We start from the raw sequence: 23,400 nt of genomic DNA, 5'->3' as shown, positions 1-23,400 counted from the left end.
GCAGCAAGGTGATAGATGGGTTCAATACATTTAAAATACAAAACATTTTTATTTTATTTAACTAGGCAAGTCAGTTTAAAACATAACACTGCATATCAATAAACATGTCACTTCAGTGCTTTTGTGCAGCCCGAGTCCAAAAGCAGGTCATACAGAGGTGTTGTTAGACTGTTTCTGCATGTTAACTCTCCATTCATAGTTTTCCCTCCTGGTAAACAAGCATTGTAATTACCCCTTGTCACAAAAGCAAACAACAAATCACTGAAAAGGGCAGTAACAAAAAAATAATATTATGACGAACATGCTATGTCCCAATACTCTCAAAAATACCCCTTTTCTCGTCACCCCACGCCACCATGACCAATGAAAGGAGATGGATTTTCCACAACCTTCTTTCCCCTTAAACCAGGGCTGCCCAACCCTCTTTCTGAAGATCTACTGTCCTGTAGGTTTTCAGTCCAACCCTAATTTAGCAGTTCTGATTCGGCTAGTTAAGGTCTTGTTGAGCAGATCATTTGTAGCATCAGCTGTGTTAAATTAGGGATGGATTGAAACCCCACAGACCGTGCTTCTACACCTGCATTGCTTGCTGTTTGAGGTTTTAGGCTGGGTTTCTGTACAGCACTTTGAGATATCAGCTGATGTAAGAAGGGCTATATAAATACATTTGATTTGATTTGTAGATCTCCAGGAAGAGTGTTGGGCTGCCCTGCCTTAAATGGCCCTCTTTTCCCTTATCAAATCAGTGGTCAGGAAGGAGGAAGACATTTAATGGAATTGGGACACAGCCTTGGAGGGGGTTGAGGAAGGGGAGTGAGTTCCCAAGGCACAAAATAGGGCAGCAGAGTGGGGAATTGCTCAGTAGGGGTCACTGAAGGGGTAGTGTGGATGTCCTGCATCCCTGGGGACGGGCTTCCCATCAACCTGCAACAACAATTGAAAAAAGTTACAAGCTAGCCAGGAGTCAAACTTAGAATTTCCTTATCCGCAGTCCATTGCACCACTAACCCACTGAAAACTTTATGGTGAAATGTCAATAGAGACACCACATTTTGTTTACTATCTTCTACCAGCTGATTACATACCGCAGATATAGTATCAGCTCACTATACCACATTTAACTATTGTTAGCTGGCCATCACATAACCCATAGAAATTCAATAACAATACTCCCTGGTCTCACTTCTGTTGTACACATATATACCACTAGAAGAGCTCTAAATCCACTCACTGTGACGGTTGGTACAATGTAGCGCCAGCCTCTGTTCAATGCTGTTATACAATTCATCTCTTCCGCTTCAAGGGTAAAGTCAAATACCTGAGGATGCACACACATTTAGATTAAGCGTACACTCAGTAGTCAAATAAATCATTATTACATGACTACATGATGGGACTTCTGCAAACAGTTTTATGAGATGGGTAGGAATCTTTTATTTTATTTTTATTTCACCTTTATTTAACCAGGTAGGCTAGTTGAGAACAAGTTCTCATTTGCAACTGCGACCTGGCCAAGATAAAGCGTAGCAATTCGACACATACAACAACAGAGTTGCACATGGAATAAACAAAACATACAGTCAATAATACAGTAGAACAAAATAAAACAAAAAGTCTATATACAGTGAGTGCAAATGAGGTAAGTTCAGGCAATAAATAGGCCATGGTGGCGAAGTAATTACAAAAAAGCAATTAAACACTGGAATGGTAGATGTGCAGAAGTGGGTACGAGTGGGTGCTACGAGTGGGTGCTGCTATGGTGACCAGTGAGCTGAGTTAAGGCGGGGCTTTACCTAGCAGAGACTTGTAGATAACCTGTAGCCAGTGGGTTTGGCGACGAGTATGAAGCGAGGGCCAACCAACGAGAGCGTACAGGTCGCAATGGTGGGTAGTGTATGGGGCTTTGGTGACAAAACGGATGGCACTGTGATAGACTGCATCCAATTTGGTTGAGTTGAGTGTTCGAGGCTATTTTATAGATGACATCACCGAAGTCGAGGATCGGTAGGATGGTCAGTTTTATGAGGGTGTGTTTGGCAGCATGAGTGAAGGAGGCTTTGTTGCGATATAGGAAGCCGATTATAGATTTCATTTTGGATTGGAGATGCTTAATGTGAGTCTGGAAGGAGAGTATACAGTCTAACCAGACACCTAGGTATTTGTAGTTGTCCACGTATTCTAAGTCAGAGCCGTCCAGAGTAGTGATGCTGGACGGGCGAGCAGGTGTGGGCAGTGATTGATTGAATAGCATGCATTTAGTTTTACCTGCGTTTAAGAGCAGTTGGAGGCCACGGATGGAGAGTTGTATGGCATTGAAGCTCGTCTGGAGGTTAGTTAACACAGTGTCCAAAGAGGGGCCAGAAGTATACAGAATGGTGTCGTCTGCGTAGAGGTGGATCAGAGAATCACCAGCAGCAAGAGCAACATCATTGATGTATACAGAGAAGAGTCGGCCCGAGAATTTAATCCTGTGGCACACCCATAGAGACTGCCAGAGGTCCGGACAACAGGCCCTCCGATTTGACACACTGAACTCTATCAGAGAAGTAGTTGGTAAACCAGGCGAGGCAATCATTTGAGAAACCAAGGCTGTCGAGTCTGCCGATAAGAATGTGGTGATTGACAGAGTCGAGAGCTTTGGCCAGGTCGATGAATACGGCTGCACAGTAATGTCTCTTATCGATGGCGGTTATGATGTCGTTTAGGACCTTGAGCGTGGCTGAGGTGCACCCACGACCAGCTCTGAAACCAGAGTGCATAGCAGAGAAGGTACGGTGGGATTCGAAATGGTCGGTAATCTGTTTGTTAACTTGGTTTTCGAAGACCTTAGAAAGACAGGGTAGGATAGATATAGGTCTGTAGCAGTTTGGGTCTAGAGTGTCACCCCCTTTGAAGAGGGGGATGACCGCGGCAGCTTTCTAATCTTTGGGAATCTCAGACAATACGAAAGAGAGTTTGAACAGGCTAGTAATAGGGGTTGCAACAATTTCGGCAGATCATTTTAGAAAGAGAGGGTCCAGATTGTCTAGCCCGGCTGATTTGTATGGGTCCAGATTTTGCAGCTCTTTCAGAACATCAGTTATCTGGATTTGGGTAAGGAGAAATGGTGGGGGCTTTGGCGGGTTGCTGTGGAGGGTGCCGGGCAGTTGACCGGGGTAGGGGTAGCCAGGTGGAAAGCATGGCCAGCCGTAGAGAAATGCTTATTGAAATTCTCAATTATAGTGGGTTTATCAGTGGTAACAGTGTTTCCTTGACTCAGAGCAGTGGGCAGCTGGGAGGAGGTGCTCTTATTCTCCATGGATTTTAGTACTACAGGATGCAAATTTCTGTTTGAAAAAGATAGCTTTTCTAACTGCCTGTGTATATTTGTTCCTAACTTCCCTGAAAAGTTGCATATCACGGGGGCTATTCGATGCTAATGCAGTACGCCACACAATGTTTTTGTGCTGGTCAAGGGCAGACAGGTCTGGAGTGAACCAAGGACTATATCTATTCCTAGTTCTACATGTTTTGAGTGGGGCATGCTTATTTAAGATGGTGAGGACGGGATGAGGTCAATGTCATTCCAGGATACCCCGGCCAGGTCGATTAGAAAGGCCTGCTCGCTGAAGTGTTTTAGGGAGCGTTTGACAGTGATGAGGGGTGGTCGTTTGGTCGCAGACCCATTACGGATGCAGGCAATGAGGCAGTGATCGCTGAGATCTTGATTGAAAACAGCAGAGGTGTATTTGGAGGGTGAGTTAGTTAAGATGACATCTATGAGGGTGTACGTGTTTACGGATTTGGGGTTGTACCTGGAAGGTTCATTGATCATTTGTGTGAGATTGAGGGCATCAAGCTTAGATTGTAGGATGGCCGGGGTGTTAAGCATGTCCCAGTTTAGGTCCCCTAGTAGCACGAGCTCAGAAGATAGATGGGGGGCAATCAATTCACACATGGTATCGAGGGCACAGCTGGGGGTAGAGGGAGGTCTATAGCAAGCGGCAACAGTGGGAGACTTGTTTCTGGAAAGGTGCATTTTTAGAATTAGAAGCTCGAATTGTTTGGGCACAGACTTGGATAGTAATACAGAACTCTGCAGGCTATCTTTGCAGTAGATTGCAAAACCGCCCCCTTTGGCAGTTCTATCTTGGCGGAAAATGTTATAGTTAGCGATGGAGATTTCAGGGTTTTTGGTGGTTTTCCTAAGCCAGGATTCAGACACGGCTAAGACATCCGGGTTGGCAGAGTGTGCTAAAGCAGTGAGTAAAACAAACTTAGGGAGTAGGCTTCTAATGTTAACTTGCATGAAACCAAGGCTTTTACGGTTACAGAAGTCAACAAATGAGAGTACCTGGGGAGTGGGAGTGGAGCTAGGCACTGCAGGACCTGGATTTACCTCCACATCACCAGAGGAACAGAGGAGAAGTAGGATAAGGGTACGGCTAAATGCTATACGAACTGGCCGTCTAGCACGTTTGGAACAGAGAGTAAAAGGAGCAGGTTTCTGGGCACGATAGCATAGATTCAAGGCATAGTGTACAGACAAAGGTAAGGTAGGATGTGAGTACATTGGAGGTAAACCTAGGCACTGAGTAATTATTAGAGAGATACAGTCTCTAGAGATGTTTAAACCAGGTGATGTCATCGCATATGTAGGAGGTGGAACAACATGGTTGGTTAAGGCATATTGAGCAGGGCTAGAGGCTCTACAGTGAAATAAGACAGTAATCACTAACCAGGACAGTAATGGACGAGGCATATTGATATTAGAGAAAGGCATGCGTAGCCAAGTGAACATATGGGTCCAGTGATTGGTTGGGCTGACTGGGGACACGCCGATTCAGACAGTTAGCAGGCTGATGCTAACAAGCTAACAGTTAGTAGGCCGGGGCTAAACAAGCTAGCAATTAGTAGACCGGGGCAGGCAAGCTAGCAGTTAGCAGACCTGGGCAGGCAAGTTAGCAGTTAGCAGACCGGGGCAGGCAAGTCTGTTTTTGCCTCTTCGTGTGGTGACGTCGATAGACCAGTCGTGGAATTAGTAGGATTCCAAGTAGCTCTAGAAAGCTAGCAGGCCAGTTAGCAGAATGGGCCTTCAGCGGACGTCGCGCCTGAGGGGCCTGTTGGAATCCTCGGGCAGATTATGTCAGTATTCCAGTCGTAGAGGATCGGCGGGGTTCCGTGCCCCGTACCGGCAGTAGAAGGGGTCCGGATATTGTAGCCCAGGAGCCCTGGCCGAGCTAGCTTCAGGCTAATTGGTGCTTGCTCCGGGATGGAAACGCTAGCCAGGAGTAGTCATCCGGGATTGCGGTTAGCTAGTTGCGAAGATCCAGATGAAATGTTCAAAGTTTGCGGTAGGAATCCGGGGATATGGGGAAAAATATATATAAAATATGAATAGGTCCGTTATGCTCTGGTTTGAGTCACGTTGTTCGAACTGGCGAGAGCTTTCCGAGCTAAAGGTTAGCTGATGACCGCTAGCAATGGTTTGGTGACTGTTAGCTGGCTAGCTTCAGTTGAGGGATTCCAGATCCGAAGTAAATAGAAATACTTTAGAAAAAAAACAACAGATCCACGCCACATTGGGTGAGGCGGGTTGCAGGAGAGTATTTAGAAGTTGAGGTTTAGAAAAATATTTTAAAAAGATATGCGAAGAAAAAGATGTAAAAAGATATATACAAGGGACACGACAGGACAAAGATGTCTGACTGCTACGCCATCATGGATTCCATGAATACATGGAATAGTAGTAGCAGGAATAGTAGTAGTAGTAGAGTTTTGGTTTCTCGCAGTAGTAGACTGAATTGTGCACCAATTTACAATTATAGATTGTCATCATACAATAGAATACTACAAAACCACAATACTTGTGAAGAAATAGGCTTAGATAACAAAAAAATACAAAATACCCACCTGAATATTCTCTTTGATCCGAGACTCTGTCACACTTTTAGGGATCGTCACTACTCCTCGCTGTGTCTGCCATCTAGCAAAGAGACAAGATGTACATGGTTTAATTTGGAGAGAAAAATTGTCAACATGAAAATCAGGATCTGACCACTAGACCATATGAATGTTTGTTTTAGTCATTTATTTAATGAATTATTGTGCTAGGTGGGGAGGTCTTAATATATTTGGTATGTGCTGTGTATACTGGTACATTTATCCTGTGTTCCTAAAGAGGAATTGGGATATTATTGAAAAGAGTTACGAGCTAACCTGGAGTAGAACCTAGAATCTTCTGATCTGTAGTTAGACGCGTTATCCATTGTGTAACTAACGCACTTATTCGCTAAAGGCAAGGTGTGTGTTCTTGTTTGTGTGTTTATTTTACACCTGTCTCACTGTACAGGCCCTGACGCGAGAGGATGTGTTCATCACTTCTCAGTTGTGGAACCCGCTGATAGGCTCATGGCAGAATATCAGTTTATATTCTGTACTTAATCAGTGTATTTCAGGTGTCTTTATTCCTGGCATTTCTATATGACATGGGGATGCTGGGTTATCATTGAGTAAAGAGTTCTAGGCTAGAACATTATAGAACATTACGCACCTAAGGATGATTTGTGCTGGGGACTTGTTGTACTTCTTGGCCAGGGTGTCGATTGCTGCTTCATCCAGGAGGATGGGCTCATCAGGATGCTTCCATGCCCGATCCGGTGACCCCAGTGGGCTGTACGCTGTAATCACCAGGCCTCTGTCCCGGCAGTGTCCCAGCAACTCCACCTGAGCCAGATACGGATGGCTTTCCACCTGGAAAACAGAGAAACATACAGTGGGCAGTGGGCTAGTGGTGCAATGGATGACTACAGATCCGAAGATCCTTGGTTTGACTCCTGGCTAGCTTGTAAACTTTTTCAATATTTATTCAACTGATTGTAAGGTAGGGAGGAATAATGTACACACAACACATGCCACATATCAAGAACTCCCTACCTAGCAAAATAGCTCATAAACCATACACTCATATGTCGTAGTATTTAACAGTCAACAAACACTTGCAGTATTTCTGACAGGGACACAAAGAGACAGTAGGTGGAGGGTTATATGCAAAGGATATTGGAAGATAGATAGTAGCCTGAGAGAAGACTGGTTGTGGCAGTAATGAAGAGACAAACGTACAAACAAATACAACCACTTTCAGTAGGCTAGTGGCACAATGTATAACACGTCTGGCTACAGATCAGAAGATTCTAGGTTAGACTCATGGCTAGCGCATAAGCTTTTTCAATCGTTGCCCAACTGATATTTAGGTAGGTAGCAAGGAATAATGTACGCACAGTCAGCACAAGCTGTCAGCACAAACTGTAGCTCAGGTGGTAGAGCATGATGTTTGCAACACCAGGGTTGTGGGTTCGATTCCCATGGGTGGCCAGCACAGAATTAAAAAAAAAAAATGTATGAAATGAAATGTATGCATTCACTACTGTAAGTCGCTCTGGATAAGAGCGTCTGCTAAATGACTAAAATGTTTAAAAAAATGTATCTCCCTACCTGAAGCACAGTGGGTTTGATGTTGGCTACGGAGAGAACGTCGTCTATCTGTTTGCTGTTGAAGTTGGACAGGCCGATAGCCCTGACCAGGCCCTTTTCCACCAGCTTCTCCATGGCAGCCCAAGTCAGCTTGTAGTCGATGTCATCGTACAGCAGGGTGCCGTCCTCCGACTTGGGGAAAGGAGCGTCACCTTGTCTGTGGGGAAGAGCAGGCAAAATGTTAACACTGTACAGTCATGATGACCCATGTACATCTGTAGCTCAGTTGGTAGAGCATGGTGTTTGCAACACCAGGGTTGTGGGTTCAATTCCCACGGGGGGCCAGCACAGAAAAAAAAAATGTATGAAATGTATGCATTCACTACTGTAAGTCGCTCTGGATAAGAGCGTCTGCAAAATGTAAAATGTAATGTAAATGTAATGTTTAAAAATTCAATAGGATGACCATAGAGTTAGTTTAACTACACAGCCACTGTAATGTGAACAGATAATTTAAAAAAAATTCTAATAGCAAGTCTACCCAAATCGGATTGAAATTAAAAGGAAATTCTGACAATTCTACAGATTTATTTGCTGTAACATGTTCACGAATGCCAGTTATTATGCCTCTTTATAACAGAAGCAATGTTGAGTAGGCCAGATCCCATGGAGGCTACTCACTGGAAGGCGTAGGGCCAGTGGATGAGGTATAGATCCAGGTACTCCAGACTCAGCTCCTTCAGTGTCTTCAGCAGGGCGGGCTCCACATCCTCCGGGTGATGCTGTGTGTTCCACAGCTTGGAGGTGATAAACACATCCTCTCGCCTCAAGGCCTGTATACAGAGACAGGTGTAAACGAAGACCACACAAACCTTTTCACCCATCATTGGGCTAGTGGTGCAATGGGTAATGCGTCTTGACTACAGATTTGAGGTTTGACTCCTGGCTAGCTCGTAATTTATTTCAATCATTCACATGCCAAATATACTAATCAAGACCTTGTCCAGCTAGCACAATAATAACAGACCGACTCTGTCCATCTCAGTATCTGCAAATGGAGTCTATAGTACTAAGCCTTAGATACCATGTTTCTAGGGCTCTGGTCGAAAGTAGTGCACTAAATTAGGGACTAGGGTGCCATCTGGGACGCAACCTTGGTGTTGACTTACTTTGTCAGGGCCAAGTGTCTCCTGCAGAGCTTCTCCGATCTCCACCTCGTTGCCATAGATGGCAGCACAGTCAATGTGACGGTAGCCAGCCTGCAAGGCCCAGATTACTGCCTGTTTAACCTGGAATACAGCCAACACAACCACTGCTTACAAAAACCCAAACAGCAAGCTAATATTAATACTACACTGCAGATGAGTTAGGAGAAATATTCAATAAAAAAATTAACACCTACCTTGCCAGGTTCACTCTTCCATGTTCCCAGCCCAAGGAGAGGCATCTTCCGCCCGGTGTTGAGAACTGCAAAGTCATTTTTACCTGCCACTGCCATGTGTACCTGAAGACAGAGCAGAATAAAGATGTCAGTCAGGTAAAGCCTTTGTGATGTTCACATTGTGCATCTCAACATTGTGAAGTGGCTTACTCTTCTTGTGTCCTTCAGATCACTGGTTTGCATTGCCTGTAAATCTATGGGCCTAACAGGCGAGATAGATGTTGAAACTTTCAGCTTTTGGGGCCTCCTGCCTACTAGCACACTCCACTAAGCCTCCTGCCCATGGCTCATATGAACTGTTGCTGACTATCACATGACTTCCTTCCTGGCCATAGCATGGGTGGAAAGTCGCGCTTCTGTGTCAACAGCTGCACGAGACCTGACCACACCTGGACCCTTCTACTGTACTCTTACCATGGCCAGTAGAAATATCGAAACTGATCAATAATCACGATGCGCAATCTGGAGCAGAAACCGGCTGCGGTCAGACCAAAGCATGTCTGCAATCTATTGGTAATAAACGAGGTAGGGTGGACAAAGATATAAATGTTCCTGTCTGTCTGTCAGAGGTGCAATGCCAGGTATCTGATAGATAATGCACAAAGGCAATATTCCAACAAATTGACATTTCATCGATAAATAATCTTTCATGCATGCTTGAAGAACAAGCGATACAAATGTAATTCAGTGCTATGATGATCTCGATGTCACTTACGTATAATTTCCTCTACATTATTATTCGCGATTTAACGTTATCCTTTCATTTTTTGATAGTCAATTCACCTGCCTTATGCAACATATACGATTGAGAATCTGATCCAAGTAGATGTTATGTGTTGCATATTCGCCCTGTCAGTGCACCCTAATTGAAATGAAACCAACAAAATACACTCACTATCGTACAAAACGTCTAGCAGCTGTATTCATAAACATCCCACTTACAGGTATCAATCTGCAAAAAAAATAGTATCTCTCTTCTTCAAAGCCCTGGCCACAAATAGTCCAATTTTAGCTGTTCAACAAAATCCGACTTCATTTTGCTGATATTTCCGTTTCCAGGGTTTGATTCAAGAGGGCTGTCCCCATAGAGATATATAGACTACTCATAATGGTATTTAAGCAATAACGCCAGAGGGGTGTGATATATGGCCAGTATACCACTGCTAAGGGCTGTTCTTATGCACGCAACATGGTGTGCCTGGATACAGCCATTAGTTGTGGTATATTGGCCATATACCACAAACCCCCGAGGTGCCTTATTGCTATTATAAACTGGTTACCAATGTAATTAGAACAGTAAAACAAATGTTTTGTCATACCAGTGGTATGCAGTCTGATATACCATGGCTTTCAGCCAATCAGCATTCAGGGCTCAAACCAACCAGTTTATAAAGCCCATTTTAACATGGACATTGACATTGAGGGCTTCCACCATGCTTCTGCCATTTTAAAGTAATAAAAGTAGTCAACTGGGTGGTGATCACTTATGTATATAAACTCTAGATTTCTAATGCTATGCATTGGCCATTAAGAGGCTTTGAAGCCACTGGACGGCCATATTGGCACTCCCCAGTAGAAGCAGTCCACCACATGAATGAGGGACAGTACCATTAGTAATCTCTAAACAAATTAGTTTAAAAAATATATATTTAAAAAATGTCATTATTTTATTTGTATGTTTAGCTCACATAATCTAATTTCAAAGTATGCATTAATGTGTCTGTAGTAGAATAAATGTGGTAAAAACAAATGTAGACATTAATAAATGCATTTTCTATAGCTTCCAAAATGTTTTTTTTTTTACAACTGTGAGGGAGTGCCAAGATGGAGGTATTTATTGGTGGGGATGCCTATGGGTTGTAGCCTCAATGCGTTGGACTAGTAACCGAAAGGTTGCAAGTTCGAATCCCCAAGCTGACAAAGTACAAATGTGTCGTTCTGCCCCTGAACAAGGCTGTTAACCCACTGTTCCTAGGCCGTCATTGAAAATAAGAATTTGTTTTTAACTGACTTGCCTAGTTAAATAAAGGTAAAATAAAACGTTTTTTTTTTTTTTTTTAAATGGCACTTCCCGAGCGATCACAGCCGCTATAATGGCACAGATATAAAGATGAGTCCTCTATATATCTCTATGGCTATCACAGTCCGTTCAAAGGGCTTCATTTTTCTGTGCAAGAAACCATCTAGATTTGACCAATGATTTATATATACACTAGAAAACATTTTGGAAGCTATAGAAATGTATTTATTAATGTCTACATTCGTGTTTGCCACCTTTATTCTATTACATACATCTTAATGCATAATTTTAAATTATATTATGTGAGCTAAACAAAAAAAACAACAAACAAAAAACTTTTCCTTAAAGTATAATACTTAAATATATGTAATTCTTTCCCCTTGTAACATTTAATTGAAATACTGTAGAATTCCATTCATTCATATGGAGGACTGCTCCTACTGGGGAGTGCCAATATGGCCGACCGGTGGCTTCAAAGCCTCTCAATGGCCAATACATAGCACCAGTCTCTTGGTGCGTTCGAGACAACTCAGAATTCTTCAACCAATAATAGACATCAGAGGGTTTGGGTGAAGACCTGTGGGCAGCCCACTGGAGTTTAAAACCATATAGTTTTGGTTTTAAACCAATTGGTATGACAAAACATTTGTTTTTACTGTTCTAATTACATTGGTAACCAGTTTATAATACCAATATTTTACCCCCTTTTTATCCCCAATTTCGTGATTACAATCTTGTGTCATCGCTACAATGGGCTCGGGAGAGGCGAAGGTTGAGTCATCCGAAAAATGACCTGCCAAAACACGCTTCTTAACACCCGCCCACTTAACCCAGAAGCCAGCTGCACCAGTGTCGGAGGAAACACTATTCAACTGATGACCATTGTCAGCCTGCAGGCTCCCGGCCCGCCACAAGGAGTCGCTAGAGCGCGATGAGCCAAGTAAAGCCCCGCCGGCCAAACCCTCCCCTACCCCATACGACGCTGGGCCAATTGTAAGGCGCCCTATGGGACTCCCGGTCACAGCCGGTTGTGACATAGCCTGGGATTGAACCCAGGTCTGTAGTGGTGCCGTAGACCGCTGCGCCACTTGGGAGGCCCCAAAACCAATTCGATTTTAAAGCTAGCTTTGAGTTAGCTTGCTTAAAGGGGTTGTTCACCTAAATTACAAAATAACATTGATTTCCTTACCCTGTATACAGTCTCTGGACAAGGACAAGCTATGACAGCAAGCCATGCTTTGGTTTAGTTTCCCTGGCAATGTTTTAGCATTTTTGACACAATTCCCATTCAAGTCATGGTACCTACAGAGCCTTCGGAAAGTATTCAGACCCCTTGACCTTTTCCACATTTTGTTACGTTACAGCCTTTTTCTAAAATTGCTTAAATAGTTTTTTCCCCCCTCATTAATCTACACACAATACCCCATAATGACAAAGCAAAAACAGGTTTTTAGAATGTTTAGCTACTTTATAAAAAAAAAAACTTAAATATGACACAAGTATTCAGACCCTTTACTCAGTAATTTGTTGAAGCACCTTTGGCAGCAATTACAGCATTGAGTCTTCTTGGGTATGACAATACAAGCTTGGAACACCTGAATTATGTAAAATGTCAACAAAATTAGGTTGCTGTTACTCCCGTCCATACATCTGTTGCAGAATGCAGCCTTTTGACAGCATGTACTAAAGTCAATTTAATTGTTCAGCAGTCTTATGGCTTGGGGGTAGAAGCTGTTAAGGAGCCTTTTTGTCCTAGACTTGGCGCTCCGGTACCGCTTTTCTCTGCTACCACACGGCAAGCAGTACCGGAGCGCCAAGTCTAAGACCAAAAGGCTCCTTAACAGCTTCTACCCCGAAACCATAAGACTGCTGAACAATTAATCAAATGGCCACCGGACTATTTACATTGACCCCCCCATTTGTTTTTGTACACTGCTGCTACTCGCTGTTTATTACATTTTATCATCTATGCATAGTCACTTCACCCCTACCTACATGTACAAATTACCTCTAACCTGTACTGGTATGTAGCCTTGTTATTGTTATGTTACTTTTTATTATTTTTTACTTTAGTTTATTTGGTAAATATTTGATTAACTCTTCTTGAACTGCACTGTTGGTTAAGGGCTTGTAAGTAAGCATTTCACAGTAAAGTCTACACTTGTATTCGGCGCATGTGACAAATAAAGTTTGATTTTATTTAATCTACACTTACATTAGTCCCCTTGTTTTGTGATTGGCATTTAGGCTGTGACAACAAAAAGGCAGCAGACAGACCTACAGTATGTTTTAGCAGGGATGTTTGGTAGGGTGACCTGATTTGTAAATAAAAATAATTTTGTCAAACAGATTGTGAACCCAAAGCAGTGGTGACCCGTCATTCAGGGAAGGTTGGGCAGAGTTCGAGACAGCAGATGCTACTTTGTTCGGGACAAGGTAGCACATCCGGTGAACAGGGCAGGGTTCCCTAGCCACGAGCAGAACATTTGAAACTGGAAGAGCAGCACGACCAAGACAGGAGAATTACACCAGATATAACAGACTGACCCTAGCCCCCTGGCACATAGACTATTGCAACATAGATACTGGAGACTGAGACAGGGGTGGGTTGGGGGACACTGTGGCCCCGTACCGACAATACCCCCGGACAAGGCCAACCGGGCAGGATATAACCCCACCCACTTTGCCAAAGCACAGCCCCACACCACTAGAGGGATATCAACAGACCACCAACGTACTACCTTGAGAAGAGACTGAGTATAGCCCACGAAGATCTCCACCGCATGAGCCCGAGGGGGCGCAAAACCAGACAGGAATATCACGTCTGTGACTCAACTCACTCAAGTGACGCACCCCTCCTTGGGACGGCATGGAAGAGCACTAGTAAGCCAGTGACTCAGCCCCTGTAATAGGGTCAGAGGCAGAGAATCCCAGTGGAGAAAGGTGAGCCGGCCAGGCAGAGAGAGCAAGGGTCGTTCGTCGCTCCAGTGCCTTGCCGTTCACCTTCGATACCCTTGGGCCAGAATACACTTAATCATACGACCTACTGAAGAGATGAGTCTTCAGTAAAGACTTAAAGGTTGAGACCGAGTCTGCGTCTCTCACATGGATAGGCAGACCATTCCATAAAAATGTATCTCTATAGGAGAAAGCCCTGCCTCCAGCTGTTTGCTTAGACATTCTAGGAACAATAAGGCCTCCCTGCATCTTGTGACTGTAGAGTACGTGTAGGTATGTATGGCGAGACCAAATAGGAGAGATAAGTAGGAGCAAGCCCATGTAATGCTTTGTATCAGCAGTAAAACCTTGAAAAAAAACAACCCTTGTTCTGAATTCTGTTGCTGTACATTTCAAAAGTGCTGAACAATTAGTTATATTGACTACGTCTGCTCTAGCTCGCTCATGAATGTCTTAGTCGAAATTACAAATTGTCTCTTATCCGCTCATCGTCTCCTTATGCCATAGTTTGTACATCTCAATTTTCAGTAGAAACCACATTTGTTTAAGCAAGTCAGCCATATCAGCTATGTTTTTTTTTTAAAGACAGTAAATGAGGCTGAATGAACTGTTTTGCTGCCAGACAAGGCTCTGCTGATAGCCAGGTGTAGCAGTGGTAAGATGTTTGGACTGCTGTTTGGACTCTGCTGTTGGGACAGCTTTATGTAGGCCCTAACAGTTTGTGGGCACCATTTGTCACTGTTATAGTGCAATTAATGTATTGTTTAGTGTTGTGTTGTGGCTTTGCTGGCATGCATCTAAACTTTTTTTTTGCGTTTGCCCCACCAAGATTAACATGCTAAAATCGCCACTGACCCAAAGGTGTACGTTTGCCTCATTAAAATGCAAATCATTTTATAACATTTTTGACATGCGTTTTTCTGGATTTTTTGTTGTTATTCTGTCTCTCACTGTTCAAATAAACCTACCATTAAAATTATAGACTGATAATTTCTTTATCAGTGGGCAAACGTACAAAATCAGCAGGGGATCAAATACTTTTTTCCCTCACTGTAATTACTGTCAGCAAGAACACTGCTGTTTTTCCCAACTGTATTTTATTTTTTCCACTTCACAATTTTGCAAGTGTAATCACATATTTGAAATCTGATATGCCTACTTGTGTCTTTGAAAATGAATGATATGAGGCAATGTATTTTTTGCAGCCTTTCATGGACAGTTTTGAATAAGGCATACAAATAAGCATTGGATATTAAATGCTCCAGGAATCAAATATAATATTTGACATTTTAGTATTGTGCACATGCTAGGCAGAGATGTTAGGGGGACTCACAACTCACATCATATTTGTTCTATGTAGAGTAAGATGATGGCAAGGATATTCAACTAGTAGGCATAAACCACCTGAATATTGATATTCATTTGTTTTTTCTTGAAGATTTGGGGATTTTGAGAAATTAATTGTTATAACAAGAACATTTTCAAACACACAGCACTTGGGAAACATAGATCAGGGGTGGCAAACTGTCTGAATGAAGTGTCAAACCACCTACAAAATATGTTGAAAAAAATATTGGCATACTTAATATTTTATCCCCCCTTAATCTCAAAGGTACAGGTCGTCAGGCAGGGTTAGGAGGGTGAGAAAAGAGAGACTGGGGGGGAAACCGCAGGAGCTGAGCCACAAACCGCTGGTTGACTTGAACTAACAGGATGAACTGGCAACAGACAAACTGAGAACACAGGTCTAAATAGACAGGGGATAATGGGGAAGATGGGCAACACCTGGAGGGGGGTGGAGACAATCACAAAGACAGGTGAAACAGATCAGGGTGTGACAACACATGTTGTATTCGGTGCATGTGACAAATACAATTTGATTTGATTAAAACGTTTAAATAAATATTGATCACATTCCTTGTGTATGATCATATATTTTGACATATTGACTGTTAATATTGTGAACCTATGTTATATATTTTTACCTCCTGTTTCATGAAGTGATATTACTGAGTACTGCCCCTATATATAGGACCTTCCAACCTCACCTGGGATATGGATGCCTGATGAAGACCTAAGGGTCGAAATGTTGTTATAAACAAAATCACCTGTGAGCATAAGCAGCAGTGTGCAACCTTTTACTTTTTGTTTTCCATAAATTCACCTATAGCTCCAGCACCTGCAAAGAGTGCCTGGATGTCCGTATGTTCTTCAGCTTTTGTAGATTAACCACGGCCAGTAGATGGTGATAGTATTGGTTTTAGTGACAGGTTAGTTTTAGTGACCGGCTAGTTTTAGTCGCAGGCTACTGCAGGGGTACTGCTGGATACTATTGGGGCTGGCACAGACCAGATGTTCAAAGGGCTTCCTTTTTCTGTGCAAGAAAAAAAACTGTCCAGATGTAACCAGTCTCTGACTACCAAAATGGTAGGACCTTTTCTGCTGACCTATGATGATGACAATAGAATTACATATAGAATAGTAATCTAATAGGATCTCACTGATAATGACCACTGATAATGACCATAAACAATGGAATGCAGAATATTAGATGTATCTTTTTATGTATTCAGAAATGTGAGAGATACATGTGATGGAAATGTATGCTATTTCAACCATGGGAAATTGTTTACACTTCTTCATAATGCTATTAGCTAGGTAGGATCACAGTTTCAAACATTTACTGATCCTAAACATTTTGTAAAACATTTTGGTAATTTAGCCTAGTAGATAGCGACGTACAGTCAGTGCATTCAACTAAGGTAGGACATACGGAAAGACTTTGTGCAAACTGGAAACTGCATATGAGGCTGCATGTATTGTAGCTGGGGACTTTAATAAAGAAAATCTGAGGAAAAAAGTTTTATCAACACATCTCCTGTGCTACTCGCTCATCGAGGGCTCTCGACCATTGCAACTCCCCCTTCCGGGACGGCTCTCAGGCCCTTCCCCGCCCACCCTTTGGCAAATCAGATCACGCCTCCATTTTGCTCCTCCCTTCCTATAGGCAGAAACTTAAACAGGAAGTACCCGTGGTAAGGACTGTTCAACGTTGGTCTGACCAATCGGAATCTATGCTTTAAGATTGTTTTGATCATGCGGACTGGGGAACTGTATGTTCAGGGTTGTCTCTGAGAATAAAATTGACATATACACTGACTCGGTGACTGAGTTCTTCAGGCAGGGCATAGAGGATGTTGTTCCCACTGTGATGATTAGAACTTATCCAAACCAAAAACCCTGGAAATATGTCATCATTCACACAAAACTGAAAGCACTAACCACCGGAGAAAAATCCCAACCAGAAACCATGGATTACAGGCAACACGGGCCGATTACCAGGATGTGTACTGCGAGCATGCGCTGGCCAACTGGCAAGTGTCTTCACTGACATTTTCAACCTCTCCCTGTCTGTAATACCAACATGTTTTAAGCAGACCACATATCACGTTTCAGGTAAGACCCAAATGCAGACTGTGTTGAAGTAACAATGTTTATTACAGCAACAGGGGCAGGCAAATGACAGGTCAAGGCAGGCAGCGGTAAAGGTACAGGACGTCAGGCAGACACAGGGTCAGGGCGGGGACAAAAGGTAAAAACCGGGAAAACCAGGAACAATCAAAAGACAGGAACAGAAAGGAAAAACGCTGTGAGGCATGACGAAACAAAAACTGGCGGCAGACAAACGAGAACACAGGAATAAGAACCCAGGGGATAATGGGGAAGATGGGCGACACCTGGAGGGGGGTGGAGACAAGCACAAGGACAGGTGAAACAGATCAGGGCGTGACACCACCATAGTACCTGTGCCCAAGAACACTAAGGTCACCTGCCTAAATAACTACCGACCTGTAGCACTCACGTCTGTAGCCATGAAGTGCTTTGAAAGGCTGGTGATGGCTCACATCAACACCATTATCCCAGAAACCCTAGACCCACTCCAATTTGCATACCACCCCAACAGATCCACAGATGATGCAATCTCTATTGCACTCCACACTGCCCTTTCCCACCTGGACAAAAGGAACACCTATGTGAGAATGCTATCCATTGACTACAGCTCAGCGTTCAACACCATAGTGCCCACAAAGCTCATCAATAAGGTAAGGACCCTGGGACTAAACACCTCCCTTTGCAACTGGATCCTGGACTTCCTGACAGGCCACCCCCAGGTGGTAAGGTAGGTAACAACACATCCCCCATGCTGATCCTCAACACAGGGGCCCCTCAGGGGTGCGTGCTCAGTCCCCTCCTGTTCTCCCTGTTCACTCATGACTGCACGGTCAGGCACGACTCCAACACCATCATTAAGTTTGCTGATGACGAGATAGCCTATAGGGAGGAGGTCAGAGACCTGGCCGTGTGGTGCCAGGACAACAAACTCTCCCTCAACGTGATCAAGAAAAAGGAGATGATTGTGGACTGCAGGAAAAAGACGACGGAGCACGCCCCCATTCCCATCGATGGGGCTGCAGTAGAGCAGGTATCATTGGTACAGCAACTGCACCGTCCGCAACCGCAGGGTGGTGCGGTCTGCCCAACGCATCACCAGGGGCAAACTACCTGCCCTCCAGGACGCCTACAGCACCCGATGTCACAGGAAGGCCAAGAAGATCATCAAGGACAACCACCCAAGCCACAGCCTGTTCACACCGCTATCATCCAGAAGGCGAGGTCAGTACAGGTGCAGCTAAGCTGGGACCGAGAGACTGAAAAACAACTTCTATCTCAAGGCCATCCGACTGTTAAATAGCCATTACCAGCACATTAGAGGCTGCTGCCCTATGTACATAGACTTGAAATCACTGGCCACTTTAATAATGAAACACTAGTCACTTTAAAACCTCTACAGGATCGGTGTCCCCCCGCAGGACGGTTGAGCTAATGTGAGCTAATGTGATTAGCATGAGGTTGTAAGTAACAAGAACATTTCCAAGGACATAGACCTATCTGATATTTGCAGAAAGCTTACATTCTTGTTAATCTAACTACACTGTCCAATTTACAGTAGCTATTACAGTGAAATAATACCATGCTATTGTTTGAGGGGAGTGCACAGCTATGAACTTGAAAATGTATCAATAAACCAATTAGGCACATTTGGGCAGACTTGACACAACATTTTGAACAGAAATACAATGGTCCATTGGATCAGTCTAAAACTTTGCACATACACTGCTGCCGTCTTGTGGCCAAAATCTAAATTGCGCCTAAACTGGAATAATACATTGTGGCCTTTCTCTTGCATTTCAAAGATGATGAAACAAAAAAGCATGTTTTTTGCTTTATATTATCTTTTACCAGATCTAATTTGTTATATTCTCCTACATTAATTTCACATTTCCACAAACTTCAGTGTTTCCTTTCAAATGGTATCAAGAATATGCATATCCTTGCATCAGGTCCTGAGCTACATGCAGTAAGATTTGGGTATGCAATTTTAGGTGAAAATTAAAAAAAAGGGTCAGATCCTTATAATGTTTACATATTTTTCATAACTCATCTCATATACATATACTGTATTCTATCCTATTCTACTGTATCCTAGTCTATGCCGCTCTGACATTGCTCGCCCAAGTATTTATATATTCTTAATTCCATTCCTTTACTTTAGATTAGTGTGTATTGTTGTGAAATTGTTAGATATTACTTGTTAGATATTACTGCACTGTTAGAGCTAGAGAAACAAGCATTTCGCTACACATGCAATAACATCTGCTGAACATGTGTATGTGACAAATACAATTGTATTTACCTTTTATAATAAGAAAATGGAGAATCCATGTAAATGTTCCAACTCAAGGTGTCAGAAAAGAAAAAACGTAAAAAATGTTTTCACGTTACCCATCCAGTGTACTGTAAACATGTATTTTTTAAATGCCCCCCCGTCAGATTCAACTCTAAATAATGTTTACAACCACAAATAACAATAACTGTAGCGACCCAGTGTTTATAAATGTGGATATCGACTTTCCCATTTCAGCCTGCTTTTGTGGCACAGCAGAGCTAAGAGCTAGATGGTTGAGGGTTCGTCGACCACCACTGACGAGCTCACTCTTCCTGCCTGTTTCATTAGCCCAGGCTACGATCCAAGCTGGCTACAGAGAATATTTCTAATTATATATATGCAACAGATTTTCCACCAACAGGTTTCTGTACACAACCAATAAACAAAACATACAGACATCGGGCATTTCAATATCATGGTTTGCGTTTTCTGCAAAAAAATGTGGCAAAGAAATTAACTTCATGTCCTGAATACAAAGTGTTATGTTTGGGGAAAACCCAAACACTGAGTACCACTTTTCATATTTTCAATTAGGGTGGTGGCTGCATCATGTTATTGGTACTGTATGCTTGTCATCGGCAAGGACTCTGGAGTTTTTTTTTTGATAAAAATAAACAGAATAGAGCTAAGCACAGGCAAAATCCTAGAGGACAACCTGGTTCAGTCTTCAGGCACTGGGAGACAAATTCAATAACCTAAAACATAAGGACAAATATACACTGGATTAGCTTACTAAGACGACATTGAATGTTCCTGAGTGGTCTTGTTACAGTTTTGACATAAACTGGCTTGAAAATCTATGGCAAGACTTGAAAATGGCTGTCTAGCAATGATCGACAACCAACTTGACAGAGCTTGAAGAATTTCAGAAAGTATAATGTGAAATATTGTAAAATCCAGGTGTGCAAAGCTCTAGAGACCTACCCAGAAAGACTCACAGCTGTAATCACTGCCGAAGGTGCATCTACAAAAGTATTGACTGAGGGGTGTGAATACTTATGTACATTTTATATTCCTGTATTTCATTTTCAATAAATTAGCAACAATTTCTAAAAACGGGTTTTCACTTTGTCATTGTGGGGTATTGTGTGTAGATGTGCGAGGAAAAAAAAGGGGGTATGAATATTTTCTGAAGGCACTGTATCGAAGGCTTGGCTTGACAATCTCAGAATGTCATTAAACTTTTTGGTGTTTTGTAAGAGCTATCTCTTTACATTCATGAAATGGCCACTGCACAGTTTGGATTGATTGATTTAATTTTTTTTACTGAAAAATAAAATAAAACACACAGTACAAAAACTTTAAAATGTGTCTGGGATTGCACAATAAATTCAGGACTAGTTTCCATTATGGTCCCTATTTTTTTACAAAAATGCATATACAATTACATAGATTACAGATACACAAACAACAAAACGTTCTACTGTTCACACATTAGCCAGCTTTTGACATGATTTTTAAAAGCGGTTATGGCTAGTATGGCTTTGAGTTGCTATGGTAATTTGCTCTACTCAACAGCAACTTGATCTCCACTGTAAAAAGCATCTAGACATTATCTCCCATTTCTTTGAGACTAGCAATTGGTTTTCAATAGCGAGATTTGTATAAACCTTGCTGTCTGTCTGACATTTTCAACATTGTTTCAGTATTGAAATTTGATCTCCAGCTGTCTCATAGTAATGAACGTGTTGGGGTCGGGAGTCGGGATGAGACAGACAGGCAAGCAGCTTTTCTCAGCCAGTCAAAATCATGAATCAGCATAATGTTTATGAATATATACAAAGAAATTTCAATAGAAAACAGGTAAAATAAAAGGAAGTGCAGCTAGTTTGCAGTCTCTCCAGCTTCAGTTTGAATTAATTGTGTTTGCTGTGTTGTTGGCTAGCTCCACTGAACAACAGTGTCCTGACGAGAGAGCACATTTTCTATGCCAGGTGAAATTGTGCATCATTAGGTCATTGTTATGTTATGGATGTATCCAAATAAATCACTAGAAAACAGCTTCACAAATGCAAATGCAGCTACTTTTTGTTATTCTGGCTGCACTGTTTGATGTGACCATAAGTTAGCCGTAGATGACTAGCTAGCAAGCAAGGGATAAGAACGTTGCCAGCCAGTATGGCAAAATAACTTTTAGAAAGAATGACTGGGTCGCATCCGTAGATACAGAACAAAAGACTTAACGACTGGGTCGCGTCTCTGGCAACCAAACCGATAGAACGAACAACAAGCATTTCGTTACACTCGCATTAACATCTGCTAACCATGTGTATGTGACAAATAAAATTTGATTTGAAACACTTTTTGTGTCGAGACTGTCTTGTGGAAGGATGAAATAGTATGAATAAATTCATCAAAATAACGTTCTTAATGAAAATGTGTCTATCAATATTTGAATATGTTGTTAATCAGTTGTATAAAAATGATGATACCCTCGAAGCCGGTGTTTGGAGGATATATTGGGATGTTTGGCGGCCCGAGATGAAACAACACCAATAATATATCCTCCAAACAGCGGCTTCTCGGGCATTATCACTTAATTACCCTAGAACGTTATTCATTAGGACGATTCGGACGGGATTCGTTTTTCCAGACTGCCCCATGTAATTCCTTTTTTTTCTTCAATAAAGTGACGGTTATGACAAAGCCTGGAGGTTTTTATTCTAGGCGTGAAGACGTTTCAAGATGCCCAAACGATAACAGGTTACACTGATAACACGAGCGTTGCTCCAAAGTTTCTAAACCATTCCAAACCATCTTTGGTATAATATCGCCATAATATTTGAATTGAGGAAGTGTGATCATAATCATTATTTTAGAGATCCGCATTAGACGTCCTGCTACCTAAATTCCCCCCACCCTGCAGACTTAAACTAAACAACACAAAAGCACGCTGGCACTTGATATCAGTATTTCGGCTATGGATGAGAAAGGGAACTTGTCATTTACAAAAGTTTACCTCAGTTTTAATGCTACTTTGCAATATATTAAGAGCAAGTGTTGCATTAAATAGGCGCAATATTTTTTACTGACACATTTTGCAATGTTCAATGAATTGGCACAAAATGTATAAACAAAAGCATTCACTGTGAAATGATAGCCTACATATGAAGGGACTACATGTAGCCTATGCGCAGCACTTCGTTTTAACCATACCTTTTTTGGAATCAGATGGTTTTCTTGCTCAAACAGCGAGCACAGACATCTCTCTCAAAACACCGGGCTGTCGATTCGCACGGGACTAGTAGGCTATTATCAAAGGACCTTGGATTTAGTCGAAAAATTGTAGTCTCCATGTAAAAATGACCGACATGGCAGATTTGGACGGGATTTAAATTACGGATATGGTGATCTTTTTTAAATCATGCACATAATTACATAACTATCTCCCAAGTAAAACAAATCCTGTGCAAATAGGGTTTATGCAACATTTATTTTCTGAGCACAGTGGCTGCTGCGTTGGTGCTATGATTGGTGGCGTGTCGCATCTCAGAACGGTGGGAAGTTGTAAGTGGCTGAGACTTGTCACTGATTTACTGTTAAGGTGACAACATCCAGGAAACCTTTAACGGTGCTGTTTACCGGGGACTTTCCAGTTCCAGCCTGCAACTGGAAAGTCCCCAAAATATCCGCGGAACTAGTTTATCCTGCTTGGAAAGTCCAGACCGGCCGCGCAATGATTGAAGAAAGGACAGGGATTGTGTTTCTGTGACTAAGACTAGCGCAAACCCTCAAAATCAT

The 23,400-nt window shown here is 42.4% G+C and overlaps 1 protein-coding gene across 4 annotated transcripts; it reads right to left on the bottom strand.

Moving 5' to 3' along the window:
• Positions 1–29: 29 nt before the first annotated feature.
• LOC106560437 (aldo-keto reductase family 1 member A1-B) lies at positions 30–23,119 on the bottom strand. 4 transcript variants are annotated; one of them, XM_014123341.2, is made up of 9 exons: positions 22,816–23,119; positions 8,855–8,956; positions 8,622–8,741; positions 8,134–8,285; positions 7,474–7,669; positions 6,533–6,732; positions 5,893–5,965; positions 1,232–1,318; positions 30–924 (listed from the first exon to the last, which is right to left on the bottom strand). In XM_014123341.2, the coding sequence occupies exons 2-9, from the start codon at positions 8,948–8,950 to the stop codon at positions 859–861; spliced, it is 990 nt and encodes a 329-aa protein (XP_013978816.1). In that variant the 5' UTR covers positions 8,951–8,956; positions 22,816–23,119; the 3' UTR covers positions 30–858. The 4 variants fall into 4 exon arrangements, with proteins under 4 accessions (XP_013978816.1, XP_013978815.1, XP_045543736.1 ...); XM_014123340.2 differs by lacking the exon at positions 22,816–23,119 and adding an exon at positions 9,836–9,975; XM_045687780.1 differs by lacking the exon at positions 22,816–23,119 and adding an exon at positions 9,789–9,807.
• Positions 23,120–23,400: the final 281 nt, after the last annotated feature.

Source organism: Salmo salar, chromosome ssa10 (genome assembly GCF_905237065.1).
Source record: "Salmo salar chromosome ssa10, Ssal_v3.1, whole genome shotgun sequence".
Taxonomy (NCBI): domain Eukaryota; kingdom Metazoa; phylum Chordata; class Actinopteri; order Salmoniformes; family Salmonidae; genus Salmo; species Salmo salar.
This window is presented reverse-complemented; position numbering and strand designations above follow the sequence as displayed.